The 16455-nt window shown below is 35.0% G+C and overlaps 1 protein-coding gene across 1 annotated transcript in view; it reads left to right on the plus strand.

Annotated features, from left to right (window-relative positions):
• Positions 1–16455, plus strand: part of LOC309825378 (sodium channel protein type 1 subunit alpha) — a gene marked incomplete at both ends in the record, with an annotated part of 93855 nt that overhangs the window by 7608 nt on the left and 69792 nt on the right. Inside the window, 5 exons of the mRNA XM_082658920.1 lie at positions 6542–6693; positions 8779–8859; positions 10380–10508; positions 12242–12333; positions 13369–13638. Of these exons, the coding sequence (XP_082515046.1) occupies positions 6542–6693; positions 8779–8859; positions 10380–10508; positions 12242–12333; positions 13369–13638 (724 nt within the window). The remainder of the gene's footprint in view (positions 1–6541; positions 6694–8778; positions 8860–10379; positions 10509–12241; positions 12334–13368; positions 13639–16455) is intronic.

Below are 16455 nucleotides of genomic sequence, written 5' to 3' on the forward strand. Positions count from 1 at the left end.
TTCTCTTTTGCATGAACTTAAAGCAAAGATAAAAAAACTCTAAGGCCTTGAGCCCCCAGACACATTTTTGTTTGCCTCATGCAATACTGTTTACAATTTTGAATTAGTGTCTGAGATTTATAAATCAGAAGGTTGCACACACACATGTATAATCGTGCATATTTAGGATTTCTCATACTATATCAGATCTAGCATCACTGATTTGCATGCCCAAAATTGGCAGCTCTCTCACACTGCCTAGCCTCTGTGGGGCGTTTTGGTTTGTGATCCCTGGCTACAAGACCCCTGTGCAATTAGATGAGGGATGGATATTAATGCTTGGTGGGCCACAGGAGGCACAAGTCCACAAATTGTTCTTTAGGCTTATTATCCCGCATCTAAGGGGAAAGACAGAATGAGATTGGGAGAGAAAACATTTTTTAAAATATTGCACACTAACTTCAGAGTCAGGTAGAGAACCTGTGAGAAAGCTTTCCATCTCCCAGTGAGCCAGAAAAGGAGGAAAATCTTGGCCTGAATCCACAGGTTATTAAAAAAAAAGATAGGCAAGGAAGTAGGTGAGACCATTTAGAGAGCTCACAGGAAAAAAAAAAAAAAGAATTAGATGCCTTGGAATTGGCCCAGAACAAGAGATGTCCCCAGAGATGTGTACTAATCGGAATCTCTTGTCTATGCAGTTCTTTACACCCAAAGCTCTGCAGCATCCCTCCTCCTGCCATGTGGTCTCATTCTGCCTTTTCCCGATGGAACCTCTTCTCGAGCCAGCAGCTTAGAGCTAGAAAAAGTTGACCGCACTTCTGGCAGAAGATAGAGCCAGGGAATTTCCCTAGTTTGAATGCCAAGGCAACATCGAGGGGAGAGAGGTATACCTTGCAACCCAGCTTAGAAGTCTGTTACCATTTTCAGAGTCACACTTGCTTATACACAGGGATAAAATTTCACATTGTCATTATACAGAATTCTATTTAATTAGGAATTACATAGGTTTTTGAATCTATGTGTAAAAATATATATATATATATGTATCTTCTTTCTTTGGGAAAATATGTTCGAAGTTCCAAACAATTGACCTCCAAACACATTTTTGGATCACAGTGTAAGTACAAGTTGAAAATTGCCTCTTTAAATTTTGAGGCTAAGGCATAAGTGGAATCAACCAATAGTATATTCTGCATTTTTCTCTTGTTCATGATCATTGCTCACCTTCCTCTGTTATTTCTTGCTTTTGCCAGTACATTTAGAGCAGTGAAATTGCAGTAAATTTGGAGTCAATCCTGTGATTTGGCAATTTTTCAATAATGTTTAGATAAACACAAAGCTGAGCATTAGGTTTAAACCATTTAAGGAACAAGACCCCTAGAGTGAAAGAAAAGTTAAGATAATGGACATATTTTTAAAAGGGAACTGGAAAACTATGGCTTGTTAAATTCAGTGTCCATCCTGAGTAAAAAAAAATAAGCAAACACTTTCTAAAAACCCAGAGACAAAAAAAGACTACTAAATAGTAATGGGTACAGATTCATAAATAGCAATCCTACCAAACTATTATAACCTAAGTGTTTCCTTATTGACTATGCAGTTAGATAAAGGGGAAGGATTTTATTCCAGGTACACAACACGAGAACTGTTAATAAAAACAGATTCACAGCTCTCCTATTGCAGACTCACCTGAGTTATTTATTAAAAGTACAGAATACAAGGCATCAGAATCTGACCTACTGAATTGGAATCACAACACCTCTGTGAACTTAGTGTACTTATTCCCATTTTTCAAAAGAGGCAAATAAGTCACAGAAAAGTTAGTAACTTGTCCAGGATCTCAGTGCTGGAAGGCAGCAAGCACAGCCAGATTTTGCGCGAGGCATCCAACTCCAGAGTCTGCACTCAATAAATACGTAAGTTAAAACAAATCCTACTTATGTTTTTCTAATTTGCTTTCCAGACTATTAAGCTTTGATTATCAGGGGTGTTTACCTGTTTGGGTTTTCGTTGTTTCCTTTAAAGCTAGAATTGACTTTTACCTGGCAAGGCTTGCTGAAGAGAGTATGAACTGGCAGTACAATGAATGGTTTACACCTAGGTCTGCGCTGCCCAATTTAGTGGACATTAGTCACGTATGGCTATTGTACTTGAAACGTACTTGAAATGTGGTGAGTTCAGTCTCTGAAGACGTACAGTTGGTATGACAAGCGGATGTAAACTATCTCAATAATTTTTAATACTGACTTCATCCCCAAATGATAATTTATTGGATATATTGGGTTAAAGAAAACATTATTCAAATTAATTTCATCTGCTTCTTTTTCTTTTTCTAAACATGGCTACTATAATATTTAAAATCACATATGTGGCTTAGATTTGTAGTTCATGTAATATTTCTATTGGGCAGCTCCAGTCTACGTAAACCTTCACTTACCCTTCTAGATTTTCTTCCATTAGTATAGATAGTTGAACATTTACTAGTTTTCAAGCTTCTTGGGGTCATAACTTACTATTTACTCCAAACTACTTGAGGGCCTTTGTTTTCCCTATAAACTTTAGCACAGAGCTTTGCAAATATTGTCCTAAACAATTAACACAAATCTTCTGCATTGAAGTCAATTGAATTAACAATTGAGCTGAGAATTAGATCCAGGCTGCTTTCCAGGTGTCCACCACGCTCATACATATTAACAGCTTATCATATAGGGACTTTATAAATGCTACTTGAGTTTGGTAGCTATACATGAAGAGATAAGTGACAAGCCTGATCAATATCTAGTATGTGAAGAGAGTTACATTCCTACAAATGTGTCTTTAAAAGTGATATTTTTATATATAGAATCTCATCTCTAATTCAGTCAAAATGCTGTTTTGAAATTGGTTCTGAGGCACAGTGTTATTCTCAGGTTAAAATGATTTCATGAGTTTCCTACAGCCTTGGGCTGTAAAAAAAATAAAAAGCCTGTTTCAAGCTGGATACTACTATACCAGCCGTTTCTCCTCCACCATCAATATTGAAGTTTTTCTTTTCTACTGAAGTGACGTAATGCAATAAAAATTGTCCTGAGTAGTTATGTTAATGAAATTTGTATTAAACTAATTAGATTTAAAGGATGCTAAAATACTTTCCTCTAATAAGCCATTCAGTACATTCTTTGAAAAAGTCAACACTGAACTTGTACACTTAGAATGGACAAGATGGTAAATTTTATTTTATGTGTATTCTACCACAATAAAAAAAAATGGGGTGGGGGTAATAGTAACATCTTGGCTAGTCTTTTAATTCTTTCCTTTTTGATCCCTTTCTTATCTGTGAAATGAGGAAGGCAAATATCTGTATGTTTGAAAATTCTAGAGTTACTTGACCACTTGTAAGTAAACAGTGTTCCCTTCTGACTCTCTCCTCCCTTCAATACTATCAATACCATTATTTGGGGAAACATGTATTTGAGAGTCTTTAGGGGCAAGTATCCTTTCATTAATCCTCAACACTTAGAAACTAAATGTTTGGCTTCTTCTCTGTGCAAGTAAATATAAGGAGGATGGATACAGGTAGATGAGGAAATAGAAGATCAGTTACAAATAGCAAATTTGAAGTTATAAATGGAACTTATTGACATAAAAATGGTAACAGAGTCAAGATTCTAATATTGGACTGCTCTGTAATTCAGCTGTTTAAAATGAATCCATAAACACTTCAAAGCAACATTTGTGTAGTTTGTATGTAAATATATGTTTCAACCTGGGAACAGCAAAGTCCTCACAGAAGAAACCCTCTGAAATAGTCCCTTAGTGCCGGTGTTATCATCAGCTTCCCAGGAGCTCTATCAAGGATGTCTTATCTATCTATACGGCTTGTGAAAAATTAAAGGAGGACAAATATTGCTGTACAGGAAAATCTCATTAATTCCATTATACATTCTAATTGTAAGCACTTACACACTGTACACATACTTCTTCTAAATATGAAGTTAAAATATATTCTTTGAATTTTTTAAATAAATAAAGAGAATATACCCTAAAAGCAGTAGAAGTTTCCATCTAAGGCTTGAACAATTGGGAATTTTGTCCTTTTGCCTTTCACTTTTGTGTCAAAATATTAATTCTCCTATGTGAAAGGACTTCTAGATTGAGAATTATTTATCAGCATCAGGGTGCCGTGGCTTTCGTTAGCTTTACCCTGCTGAGTTCTGACCCTTTGCCCTGCCTTTTTGGGTTCCTCTTGGTTCAGCTTCTGAGTCTTGCTTCTTTTTCTTCTTGGTCCTTAGGGCAGAATTTCTTTCTCTCTCCAACCCTTTCTTTTGGCCTCTGCAGCTTTGCCTTTGGTTTCATCACCCTCTTCCTCCATCTCTTCTACTTCTTTTTTTGTTAGGTCTGCTCATGGTTTGGGCTGGAGGGTGGCCACAGAGCCGAAGACACAGGTCGTCTCTTCTGCACGTGGTCTCCTCTCCTCAGGATGAGCTGGATTATCATTCTTATCCACTGAGCGACAATCAGTACCATCTTCATCCCCCTCTTCCTCCAGCCCATGATTTAGGTCCCGCATGGACTGTAACTTCTTTTCCAAAATTAGGCTTGTAATGTTATTTGAAATGAGGGAATTCTTATTTTAAAAAGATATATTCTACATTATGTTTTTACTGGGTCTCCCACTCCCAGATCACAATATTTCCATCAGGTTTTACTCAGCATAATTTTGGGGAAAGGAAGCATAGGCAGTTGGTTTACAAGGTGGGCCATATTCGGTCCTGATTTAGCTCACTCAGAGCCTTTCTGTGTCCTTGCATGTGTGTACTCCCTAGGGCAAAGGCATTTGCATTGCAGAAGTCTGTGCACATTTTATGATGATCTCACAATGCCATTTAGGGACAGCGGCACTGAATGAATCAGAGAAAAAGAGCACTAAGTAGACACGGGTGATTGCTCCTCCAATAAGCACAGGTGAAACTCTCCCCTCCTATAAATGGACGTTGTGACACAGTTTTCTTTGTACTCTGGACCCACAGTCCATCAAAGATGAAAGTGGAAATATGGAGTCAAAGTTAGATGTAGAGCAATGCATCTCAAACTCTCTGTTGTGAAGGTGTGGTTGCTATTCTATAAAATACAATAAAATTAATTTCCAGAAAGTTGAAATGAAAAATAGACCTGCAAAATACACCCTGTCTTGTTACTATTACATTCAACAGATGTAAAATTAGTCTGTCAAATTGTCTTACAAGTTTCTAAATACTTACTCTCAAATCTTGTCACAGATCAGGAACAACTTGGAGACCAGCACTGGTTGGGGGACCATTTTCACAGCCCTGATTTAGGGCACTCTGACATATACCAGCGAGGAAGTGCTATTTTCAAACAGCAACTCAGTAAATGTTTTGGAGTAATTACTCTATTTCAATTTAGAAAACCCTGAAGGTAGAGGAGAAAAGAAATGAGAAATCTATAAATGACCTGCAGACTAAATGTAGAGAATAAACCCTTGTCAAAGATTTTTAGTAGAAAGTAAACATAAGGTTAATGCTTGCTATGTCATAATGTGATCTACACAGATATGTGTCCTCAGTCAGAAAAACAGTATTTTTGGAGAATGGGGTTTAAATTTAAAAGATTTGGAGTTCCCTTCTTAATATATGTTCTTCATAGAGAAATAGGTTCCACTCCCCCCAATCTGAATGTACACAAAGATCTTAGGAAACACTGAGTCAGAATCCTTGATACACAATTGTATGTTGCTGCTTTGTTTTTTGTTGTTGTTTGTTTGTTTGTTTTTGTCCACACACTGCTAATTGTGCTCAGATATGTCTAATTTTTAGAATGCCAGTTCCATTCACATCCATGGATCCTAGATTCTGCAGGGGCTTTGAGCTTTTCCTCTAAGAAAGCACTACATGAAATAGGCAGCCAGTTGGGACTAGAATTCAGTGTGTCAGCTAACTCAGAAATCCCAATACAGAGTTTAGCACTCCTGGTCAACAGATACTCTCCAGGGAGCTTGGCCTCCAGAACTCAATTATTGGATTACATCCATTTAACCCAAGACTGGGTTTGATGGTGGCTGTTTTTATTTCCTATTATAAATAGAGTGATAATGTTTATTTTATAAGCAGAAATGGTAAAAGAATATTTATTTCAAAAATATTATTTGTCTTACTGAATGATTTTGCATTCCAGAGCATTAATTTTCAAGATATTTGAAATGGAAAAGCTGAAATCGCTGTAAAAGGAATGTAGTGTCCTAAGATCTGTAGAATGAAATGATACGTGCACCCATTTGAGACTTTTTCCTTTAACTCAGATATTTAAAATATTAAGAAAATAAATAAATTATCTTGGCTAACTGTCTTATATACGATAAACTTGCAGGTAAGTATCAAGTCAAAGGTGAGTTATACCATTGGATGTTGTCTCTAGTTAAGAAGAGATCCAGTAACAGTTTGTCTTCATGGTGCACGTCGGAAGTTGCAACATTGGAATAATTCATTTTGACAAATGATAGAAGGTGGGTAATAGAGTTTAAATGGTTTATACTTTTATACTTCTATGTGTTCCTATCTTACAGACTTTTATAGTATTGAATAAAGGGAAGGCCATCTTCCGGTTCAGTGCCACTTCTGCCCTGTACATTTTAACTCCCTTCAATCCTCTTAGGAAAATAGCTATTAAGATTTTGGTACATTCATATCCTTTTCATGTGATCAATATCAGCTATTAGTACATAATCTATAAATGCTTTGTAGCTAAATATAAAATTAACTTGGGAAATGTCCATATTCTGTGGTTTTATCACCCTCATTTTGTATTTTCTTTGGTCATATAAGCCTTATTCTTAAAATTTATTACATAGATGTCACTGAAACTTACATAGTCTTTAATATTATATATGTACTATATATATATCTTTCAAATATATATTATACATCAAAGTCTTTAACATTATATATATCTTTCTAAAAACATATGTATCAAGTCCTACAAATCTAGTGTAAAATAGCCATATTTATTTTTAAGATATGGTACAAAGTTTCTGATTTTCTAGAATTTGCAGTGAATAATGATATAATAGCAAAAAATTTCCATCCAGAGCCAATATAGAGCTATCTATAATACAAAGCATTTTAGTGTGCCTTAGAATTAACCTTTAAGCATATTTTCCATGGGAGAAGATCAGGGGGCTTTGGCCAATATTTAGCTAGTTTTTGAACTTTCCTAATGAAATCTGTGAGGAAGTACTGGAATATTGGCTTAATTTCAAATTTAAGTCATTGAATTATGACTCTGCTGTGCAAAACTGATTGCTTAGTAAAGGCTTTGGAAGTTAATGAAAGACGCTAAGATTGTATTTCCAAGTGGTCTTTAGGGATTTGGCTTTGAGATTCTCATTGGTGTTAAAAAAGGATTCTGCAACTAAATTCATCTGTTCATATTCATTGGCAAAAACCTTCACTTCTGATTATGTCTCATTTGATAGCTTTGGCAATAATAAATATAGAAATACTATTATAATTATCATAAACTTACACTACCTGATTTTTTGAAAAAAGACTTTAAAACCTAAAAATCCGTTCTATTTCTAAACTGATAGCAAGAGATTTCTTATGGTATAAATACGATATTATTAAAAATCAAAGATTTGAAACACAAAATTTATATGTTCGGGGTTTTTACATTTATGGAGGTTTCATCATCCTAGTTTGTGTTCCTAGTGCCATCATGTGGTCATTTGATGAAAACTTTCTTTTTCACACACGGAAAACTTTTGCTTTGGCAGTAAACTGTAGTGGAAAGAATATTGGATGTGAAAGTAATAAACCTGTGTTTTAGTCTGTGGCCAAGTTATCTAATTTCTTTAGATCTTACGCATTATTTCTCTGATTTCTAAAATACAGGGATTAAACAGTTGTTTTTTAAGGTCCCTTTCAGCTCCATAATTCTGTTATGTCATAGTTAGTCATTGGTTTTAGCTAACACTTAGATCATGTCTACTAATATACAGACCTGTTCCAAGTACTTCACATATATTAACCCATTTAATCTGTACCTCAAACTATGAGTTCCATACCTGATTAGCTCCACTACATAAAATTCAGTAGAGATACAAGAAGCTTCCATGGCACAGAGAGGCTGAGTGACTTGCCCAAGTCATTTTTATGTTGCTAAGATCACCTTTATGTTGAATTTTAATTACATTCACATCATGTTAAGTCATGGCCTTGAAGAATATTCACTTTCAATCTTATCCAGTGCTGCTACACGTTTACAAACTCAGCTGAAATAGAGCAACCCGACCCTTAACACCATGCTGTACTTTAACTACATAAATTTTAATGTATTCAACTATATTGTATCACATGTATTTAAGAAGTTACAATTCTGCAAGGATGTGCCTTCCTCAACAATTTACTATTTTAATCAACTAAATTAGTTCAAGTCAGTGCTCTCTGCTCAAAAGCTGTACCACTCCAAAGTGCCCACGGGTTTCCCCCTAAAGTCTTCTGGGAGGTAAATAGATTGATTTAATAATAGTAGCAAAAGCCGCACTTTATACTTTTATAACGCTTTCTCATACATTATCTCACTTAATCTATACAATTACTCTGTGAGGGTGATATTATTATCCAAATTTTATGGATGATAAAAATGAAATTTAAAGAGATTAGATGACTTGCCCATAGGGTATTTGTCCCTGAGTCCTGGCCAAACTGCAGGTTGAGCTTTTCAATGTTAGTTTTATGTAATATGATACATGGATTTGGGTTTTCTTTTGTGTGTTCCTTAACAATGACCTACATTATTCAGCATGCTAATTATGTGCACTATTTTGACGAACTGTGTGTTTATGACAATGAGTAACCCTCCCGACTGGACAAAGAATGTAGAGTAAGTTCAACTTACGTTTTAAGCGACCTACATGAGTATGTATATGTGTGTGTGTATAGATAAATAGACATACAGACATATATATCTATATCTATATATATATGTATTTAGTATTTAATCTCTCTCCTTCATGTGTACTTGGTGGTTACCAGAAGCCCATCATTCTTGGACACTCGCCACTTTTCCTGTAGGATCTACAGTGACCAAAGCAAATGTTATGAAAGTACTCACAGAAAGGAACCAATATGGTAGACCTTGGTTCCAGTTCATTTCCAGATGAATTCAGTGAGTCTTACACTTGCCCTAAAAGGATAATATTGAGCCTCACAAAGTTTTCACTTCCATCAGACACATCCACTCCATGCCAGGCCTATATCAGTTTCAAACGTGGTCACCAAAAAATTTGCTGAAAAAAAAAAGCCCACAAAATTTGGGATTTTCAAACTTGAAAATTTAATTGAGGGCTAAGCTAACCGAAGTGAAAGTTAGGGTAGGATTTTCAGAAACCAGATGCATTACTAACTGTATTGATGGGCTCTGTTCTGGGATACTTTTGAGGACAGAGAGGCCAGATGTGTGATAAGTGCTGCTGAGTCTGCTTGCGTGGCCGACGTGGTAGCCAGTATTGCTCTGTGCCTGCTGACCCTTAAAACAACCACCACGGGGGTGTTTCCAAGGGCTTTTTCCCTTCCTGGAAACTTCCAGGTTGGACCCAATCAAAAAAGGGATAAAAATTCTGAAGAAAATAAAAAATTTATAAACAAAGGATATCTAAAGTATTAAAGCTACCATGTGAGGCCCACAGGTCTCAAGTTGCCCTAGTTGCCATGATTTCATTCTCCAACTTCCGAGTCGAAGATTAAAACTTTGGAAACATCTAAGTTTCTACTCAGAAATATCTAAATTTCTGCTCATTTAAACTGAGTAGAAGATTTAAATTTTGGGAACATCTAAGTTTCCAGTCTAAGACTCAGTATTTTATTCTAAACTAAATTTTCACCTCTTATGACCTTAATTAAACTTACCCACTTTTGATGTTAACAAAATTCTTTTTTCCAAGTAAGTTAACCTAGCTTATCTTAAAGAAAGAGAAAAACTTGAAACTAATTTGTCAATGTTCCCTCATTCATAAAACCTGGCTGAAATTGAGTTTTTTTACTTTCTAAAGGAAAATCATTTTATGCTTCTGCAATATTGTTGATCAGCTACTCCATCATGTGAATGTACTGGGTAATTCTCAGAGGCTCTCTTCATGTATGTCAATACTAAGACATTTCAGATACACTTTATACAGTGTGTGGTTCTCACCCTACTCTTAGGACAATTTAAAGCCAACTCTTCATGTGTTAGGGAGTTGAATTTAAAGTTACGGCTATGTTTTATTTCCCTGGAAATAATATTAACTTGCTTAGATTCGTTTTATAATATTCATCTGTTCCCCTAATAGAGAGACAATTAATTGAAATTGCTGTGAAAGATAATGATTAGTTTATCCATTCTTTTTGGATACTTGTTTCCAGGTACACTTTCACAGGAATATATACTTTTGAATCACTTATAAAAATTATTGCAAGGGGCTTCTGTTTAGAAGATTTTACCTTCCTTCGGGACCCATGGAACTGGCTCGACTTCACTGTCATTACATTTGCGTAAGTGCCTTTCTTGGAAGCTTCAAAAGAGACTATATTTTGGCTTCTATAAGTGCTCATGCTTTTAAAGAATAAGCTTGCTTTAACTGTAGAATATTTCAGTGTGATTTATATATTTAAGCTCTGGATTTTAATTTAGCGCAACAGAGCTCAAAGTGGCATTACACTTTGGCATAAAGGCTTTGCAGTAATTGAAATTACAATTTTCACATGTAACAAACATCTGTCAGCAAATTTCATACATGCTGCTTTTTCAACAGGTGCGTGCACACACACACACACACACACACACACACACACCCTAATATGAAAGCATAAATGTATTCATAATACATCTGTGAAAATGGCTTTTTAAAATTACAGCCAAAAACAGTTCTGCTGACCCTACAGATTTCAGTTGACCTTACCCACATCACACACTCTCCCCAGCTTCTTTGGTAGAATAATAGAAAATAAACATCAAAACATTCTGACAAATCAAACTAATAGAAAAAATAAGGTAGTTAATATATTATGTATTTAATACTAAATTATTATTTCATCAGTCAATTGATAATTAAGACATATAAACAAAACACGCTCTCTCTGCCTCTTCCTATATCTTACCTGATCCCTTTCCTTTCTTCCTCTCTTCTTTCCCGTTATCATTTTCTTCATCTTTTTCTTTATATTAACCTTCTTATCCTTATTTCCTATCCAGATACACTCAGTATTGTGCACAATTTCTGCAGTCCTGCTTGTTTTTTTTCTTTGTCTAGTAATATACTTCCCCAAGGAAGAAGACACTCAGAAAAGTAACAGAAAGCTACTCAGCAGTAGGTAAAATTAGAGTGTGGAGGAAGGTGGACCAATACAGTTCACTCTCATCCTTCAGGAGCTGACATTCTTGGCCTCTTACAGGTGTAAGGAGGTGGATGGATGGGCAGAGGAGAAATGGTGCTGATATTCTCAGGGCTACGGATGCTGCCTATCTCATCTTAATTCCATATCTAGTCAGGATGGTTCTTCACCATTCCCTCTGGCCACAGCTCAGAAGAAGGCATATTGGGGCTACTGTTTCTTGAGAATAAAATAGCAGTAATGGCAGGAGTAACCGTTGGGCCCCCATAAAATATTGTTCTTAATTTGCCTAGCTTTCACTTAAGAGTTACACTAGGAAATCCTGATCACATACAGATAGGCAATAAGTCAACCTATCTAAATTTCTCTTGGATGATTTCATGATTTTCATGTATTTTTTTTAAACTAATTCCATGAAACTATAGCCAAGAATTATTTTCTTTTTACTTAATTCTCCTAAATTATACATGATATCGACTGTATTGCTTTTTGAAATGGCAACAGGATTGTGTATGTTATGAAGTTTACATCTAGCTAACAGCCTTAAATTATCTGAGTAAAGAAAACCATAGTGATAGACCCAAATTTCTAAATTGTTACTTACAATATTATCATTCAAAATCACCAAGAAGGTCTTTATAAAATACCCAAGCAAATAATATAAATCCTGCTTAAATCTTGAATAACTCTGATTTAATTCTACAGGTATGTAACAGAATTTGTAAGCCTAGGCAATTTTTCAGCTCTTTGGACTTTCAGAGTCTTGAGAGCTTTGAAAACTATTTCTGTAATTCCAGGTAAGAAGTGATCAGTGTAAAGCATAAGGATCCTTGCACCTACAGCTCTTTCTTTGTGTTCTGTTATTGTGTTTGTGTGTGAACTCCCTATTACAGATATGTGACAGAGTTTGTGGACCTGGGCAATGTCTCCGCATTGAGAACATTCAGAGTTCTCCGAGCACTGAAAACAATTTCAGTCATTCCAGGTGAGGGTTAAACACTGAGGCTCACCCGTCATGTTTTTTTCAGCAGCCATCTCTTTTCTTGACATTCAGCATTACAGAAAATCAGGGGTCATAATCATTAAAATCATCAAAATCATAATTATAAAAATTGGGTGTTACTCAGAAAATGACTTATTATTTGAACATAAAATTTTATGTTTTCACATTTTTCATCAGCCTTGGAGCTTAACAATTTCTTGCATGAGACACTGTAATATACAGTCTATGTGACTTGCACTTAGAGATGTCCTGGGTTTTTTCCTCCACATCAGTCATAACAAGGATTTGTTCCATATCAAATGTACCAATCTGTAATTTCTTGTTCATTTTAGGCATTGATGACAATGTATATACAATGTAAATCTTAATATTGCTTAAAAAGAGAAGGGAATAAGATAATAAAGAGTAGCATGGGTCTGCATGGAGGATTATTATTATTATTATCATTTTTGTTTTGGCCATGCCATGCAGCTTGTGGGATCTTAGTTCTCCAACCAAGGATTGAACTCAGGCCACAGCAGTGAAAGCGCCAAGTCCTAACCACTGGACAGCCAGGGAACTCCCCAAGGAGTTATTATCCTAAAGTGCAATTATACTCCAAACCACTTCCAGTTTTATAGCAAAACCTTTCCTACTTATGAATAGGAATTTTAAAATATTTTTCTTCACGTAATTTGTTATAGAACTGGCCCCAATGAAAGAAAGTATGGGGCAAGTTTCATCAGCAAAACAGAGAAATACAAGACCTTAATATAGGCTTTGTGAAGACCATGAACTTCCAGCTATTTTCTCCCAACCTAATGGGATATGGATCTTCATTTCATGGTTTAGATTTTTTTACATTTCCAGAGTTTATTTCCATATGCACTTCAGCCTTCCATGAAGTGTTGCTCTCCCACTAGCACTGCAATCATTTTCACACTTATTCATGGAGTGTATGTTTTCAAGAAAATTGTGTGAAGCTTTTGGTATTTCAGACATTCTAAGTCTTCATAGTAATAACCTTCTTTCTTTCAGGCCTGAAGACCATCGTAGGGGCCCTGATCCAGTCTGTGAAGAAGCTCTCAGATGTCATGATCCTGACTGTGTTCTGTCTGAGCGTGTTTGCACTGATTGGGCTGCAGCTCTTTATGGGCAACCTGCGGAATAAATGTGTACAATGGCCTCCCACCAATGCTTCCCTGGAGGAACATAGCGTAGAGAAGAATATAACTGTGAATTACAATGGCACACTTGTAAACGAAACTCTCATTGAGTTTGACTGGAAATCATATGTTCAAGATTCAAGTAAGAATTACTGTTATGTAGGTTTATTTTTTCATTGTTGATCGTCTTTCCATCTAGGCATGGAAAATTTTTTAAATGATTGCATAACAGGTTGTGATCTCTTAATCACCTTCTAATGGTTTGCACATACATTTAATTATTTTATTGATAACTATAATAACTATTTTATTGATAACCCTATGGGAAGCTGAAAAATTCAGCTTGAAAGAAATTTTCTTAGGATATTGGGTTGCTGTACATTCTTCTCATCACAGTGTACAATGCTGTATATTATCTCATTTGAGACAATCAAATGACATAAAGTATTTGAAAACCCTTTGTAAACTCCAAAGTATTATGTAAATGTAACCCATTAAACACTAATTGCAGAATGTGTTTTATGTACCAGAAAGTGCACAGGATGCTGGGAGAATAATGGTGATGGCACATGATTCCAGGGTGCTTATAGTTTACCAGGTTATTTTTATTGTTGTGTTATGGAAAGCAAGTGAGACCTAAAGGTTAACATTATTCTTACACTTGTAGAATAAGAATTAAAAGTAGTATTACATCAAAGAGAAGGAAATGAGAGTCAACGTTTAAGAGAGAGAAATTAAAAATGTCATAAAACTGTGAAGTTATGAGAATCAGTTTATCTTTATTTCAAGAATTTAGACAAAATAGTCAAACGTTTAAATAGTCTACTCTAAAAGGATGAAAAAATAACTGGCCTGATATCCTCTTTTTAAAGTGACAAAATTAACAATCTTTTTCTATCATATAATTTTAGTATCTGCCAGTAGCAATATTTCAAAAGCAGAAAGAACCTGACTCATGAAAGGGAATGTCCTTTTAAAGGAAAATATGAAATATATAAGACTTAGACTCTAGATGTGCTTAAATATAGCTGTATCTATTATTTTAAGGTGATGATTAATTCTTAGGAAAAAAATCAAAGAAGAAAGAAAGTCTTAGTGACTGGTTATGTGGAAGAAGTAGGATTAGTCATAAAGTTTACTTACTGGTGGTTTGATAATTCTTAAAGTAATGATAGCATAATAAAAGAAAAACTAATCAGTGTCTTTTTATAGTTATAGATCTGGAAAATACCTTGGTTGATACAGATGTACACTTCCATGATGTTAGTGACATGCCAACAAATAATTTGCAAATAATTGTAAATCGCTGGATTAAGAAAAATGCCTTAAGAAAAATACATGTCAGAGGAATACATGAAATGTCCCTTTTTTACTTCACATGATCCTTATAAGCTCACTGCTGTCACCAACTCCCTGAAATCTGTTTTTTTTTGATGTTGTTGTTTTAATCTAAGATCAAGGAACTGATTATGAGGATGTCACTTAGGATTTATTCACTCTAGGGAAAATTTATTGGACTCCATTTTTGTTACATTCAACATAAAAGAAGTCAAGAATATCTGAGGCTATTTTCAGCCCTAAAAATCTGTTTCTTGTCATTTTCTCTAATAATATTCCATTTGTTGAACAAAGATTATTTTAAACCAAATGCAAATATAAATAAAATGGTTTATTTTTGAAAGTAATAGAAAATTAAATTTATTAAAATTAAGGATAAACATTATGACTGAAAGTAATATTTTCTTCAGATTAAACTTCTAGATCAGTGAGTTTAATGGATAAAACTTCACTTATAAATATCTGGTATCAAAACTTTGTCCAAGGCTCCCCTGGTGGTGCAGTAGTTAAGAATCCACCTGCCAATGCAGGGGACACGGGTTCAAGCCCTGGTCTGGGAAGATCCCACATGCCACGGAGCAACTAAGCCCATGTGCCACAACTACTGAGCCTGCGCTCTAGAGCCCCCGAGCCACAAATACTGAAGCCCACACACCTAGAGCCCGTGTTCCGCAACAAGAGAATCCACCGCAATGAGAAGCCTGTGCACCTCAACAAAGTGTAGCCCCCGCTCGCCGCAACTAGAGAAAGCCTGTGCGCAGCAACCAAGACCCAACACAGCCAAAATTAAATAAACTAAAAAAAAATTTATCCAGAAACTGTCATATTCCTTTCACATTGTTTAATTTCATTTAAAAGTTAAGAAATTGTATCTTAATTTCTCATGTTCAGAGAAGTAAAGACATTGAAAATTAAAATAGTTCCATTATATATTTTTGTATCTCTTACAGAACTATACGTAGAGTAAATTTCTCAGAAAATTTAGCATCTAGAAAATATTTTTCCTACAAAATCCAAAATTGTCCTTTTTACAAAATGACTCTTTAATTCCATATGTTTCTCTTTTTGTCATCCCTTTACTTATTAATTCAGTAAACTTTATTGAAAGGCTACTAGGTCCCAAACACTAGTAATATGGAAATAATTAATGATTAGACATTTTTTTCAAGAAGGAACAGTATTTGTAAGCAAATAATCACAATATAAGACAGTGAATGTATAATAATGGCTATACATGTTACTGGTAGCACAGTGAGAGGATTTCTTAATTTTGCCAGTCTTTAAGTGGGAAGAAAGTAGAAGCTATCAAGGAATAATTCACAGAGGAAATGACACTTCAACAGGACGTTGAAAGAATCTAACGAATTTGCCAGAGACAGAAAACTTCGAGATAATGAAATAGTCACCTATAATAATTATTTTAGCTTTAGTACAATATTTTAAATTATTTTTTATTTCACTTGTTTTAGCAGTTGACATGATTTATGCATCTTTTACTAAGCTGCCTATGATATATTCTATAAGTTGGTAGAATGTAAATTATAATTAATTATTAGTCATTTATAAAGTGTTAAAAAATACAGAAGACAGTTCAGAAAAGTTAAAATCCCTTTATTTTGAA

The sequence above is a fragment of the Grampus griseus genome (genome assembly GCF_964374135.1).
Source record: "Grampus griseus genome assembly, chromosome: 7".
NCBI classification, from domain to species: Eukaryota; Metazoa; Chordata; class Mammalia; order Artiodactyla; family Delphinidae; genus Grampus; species Grampus griseus.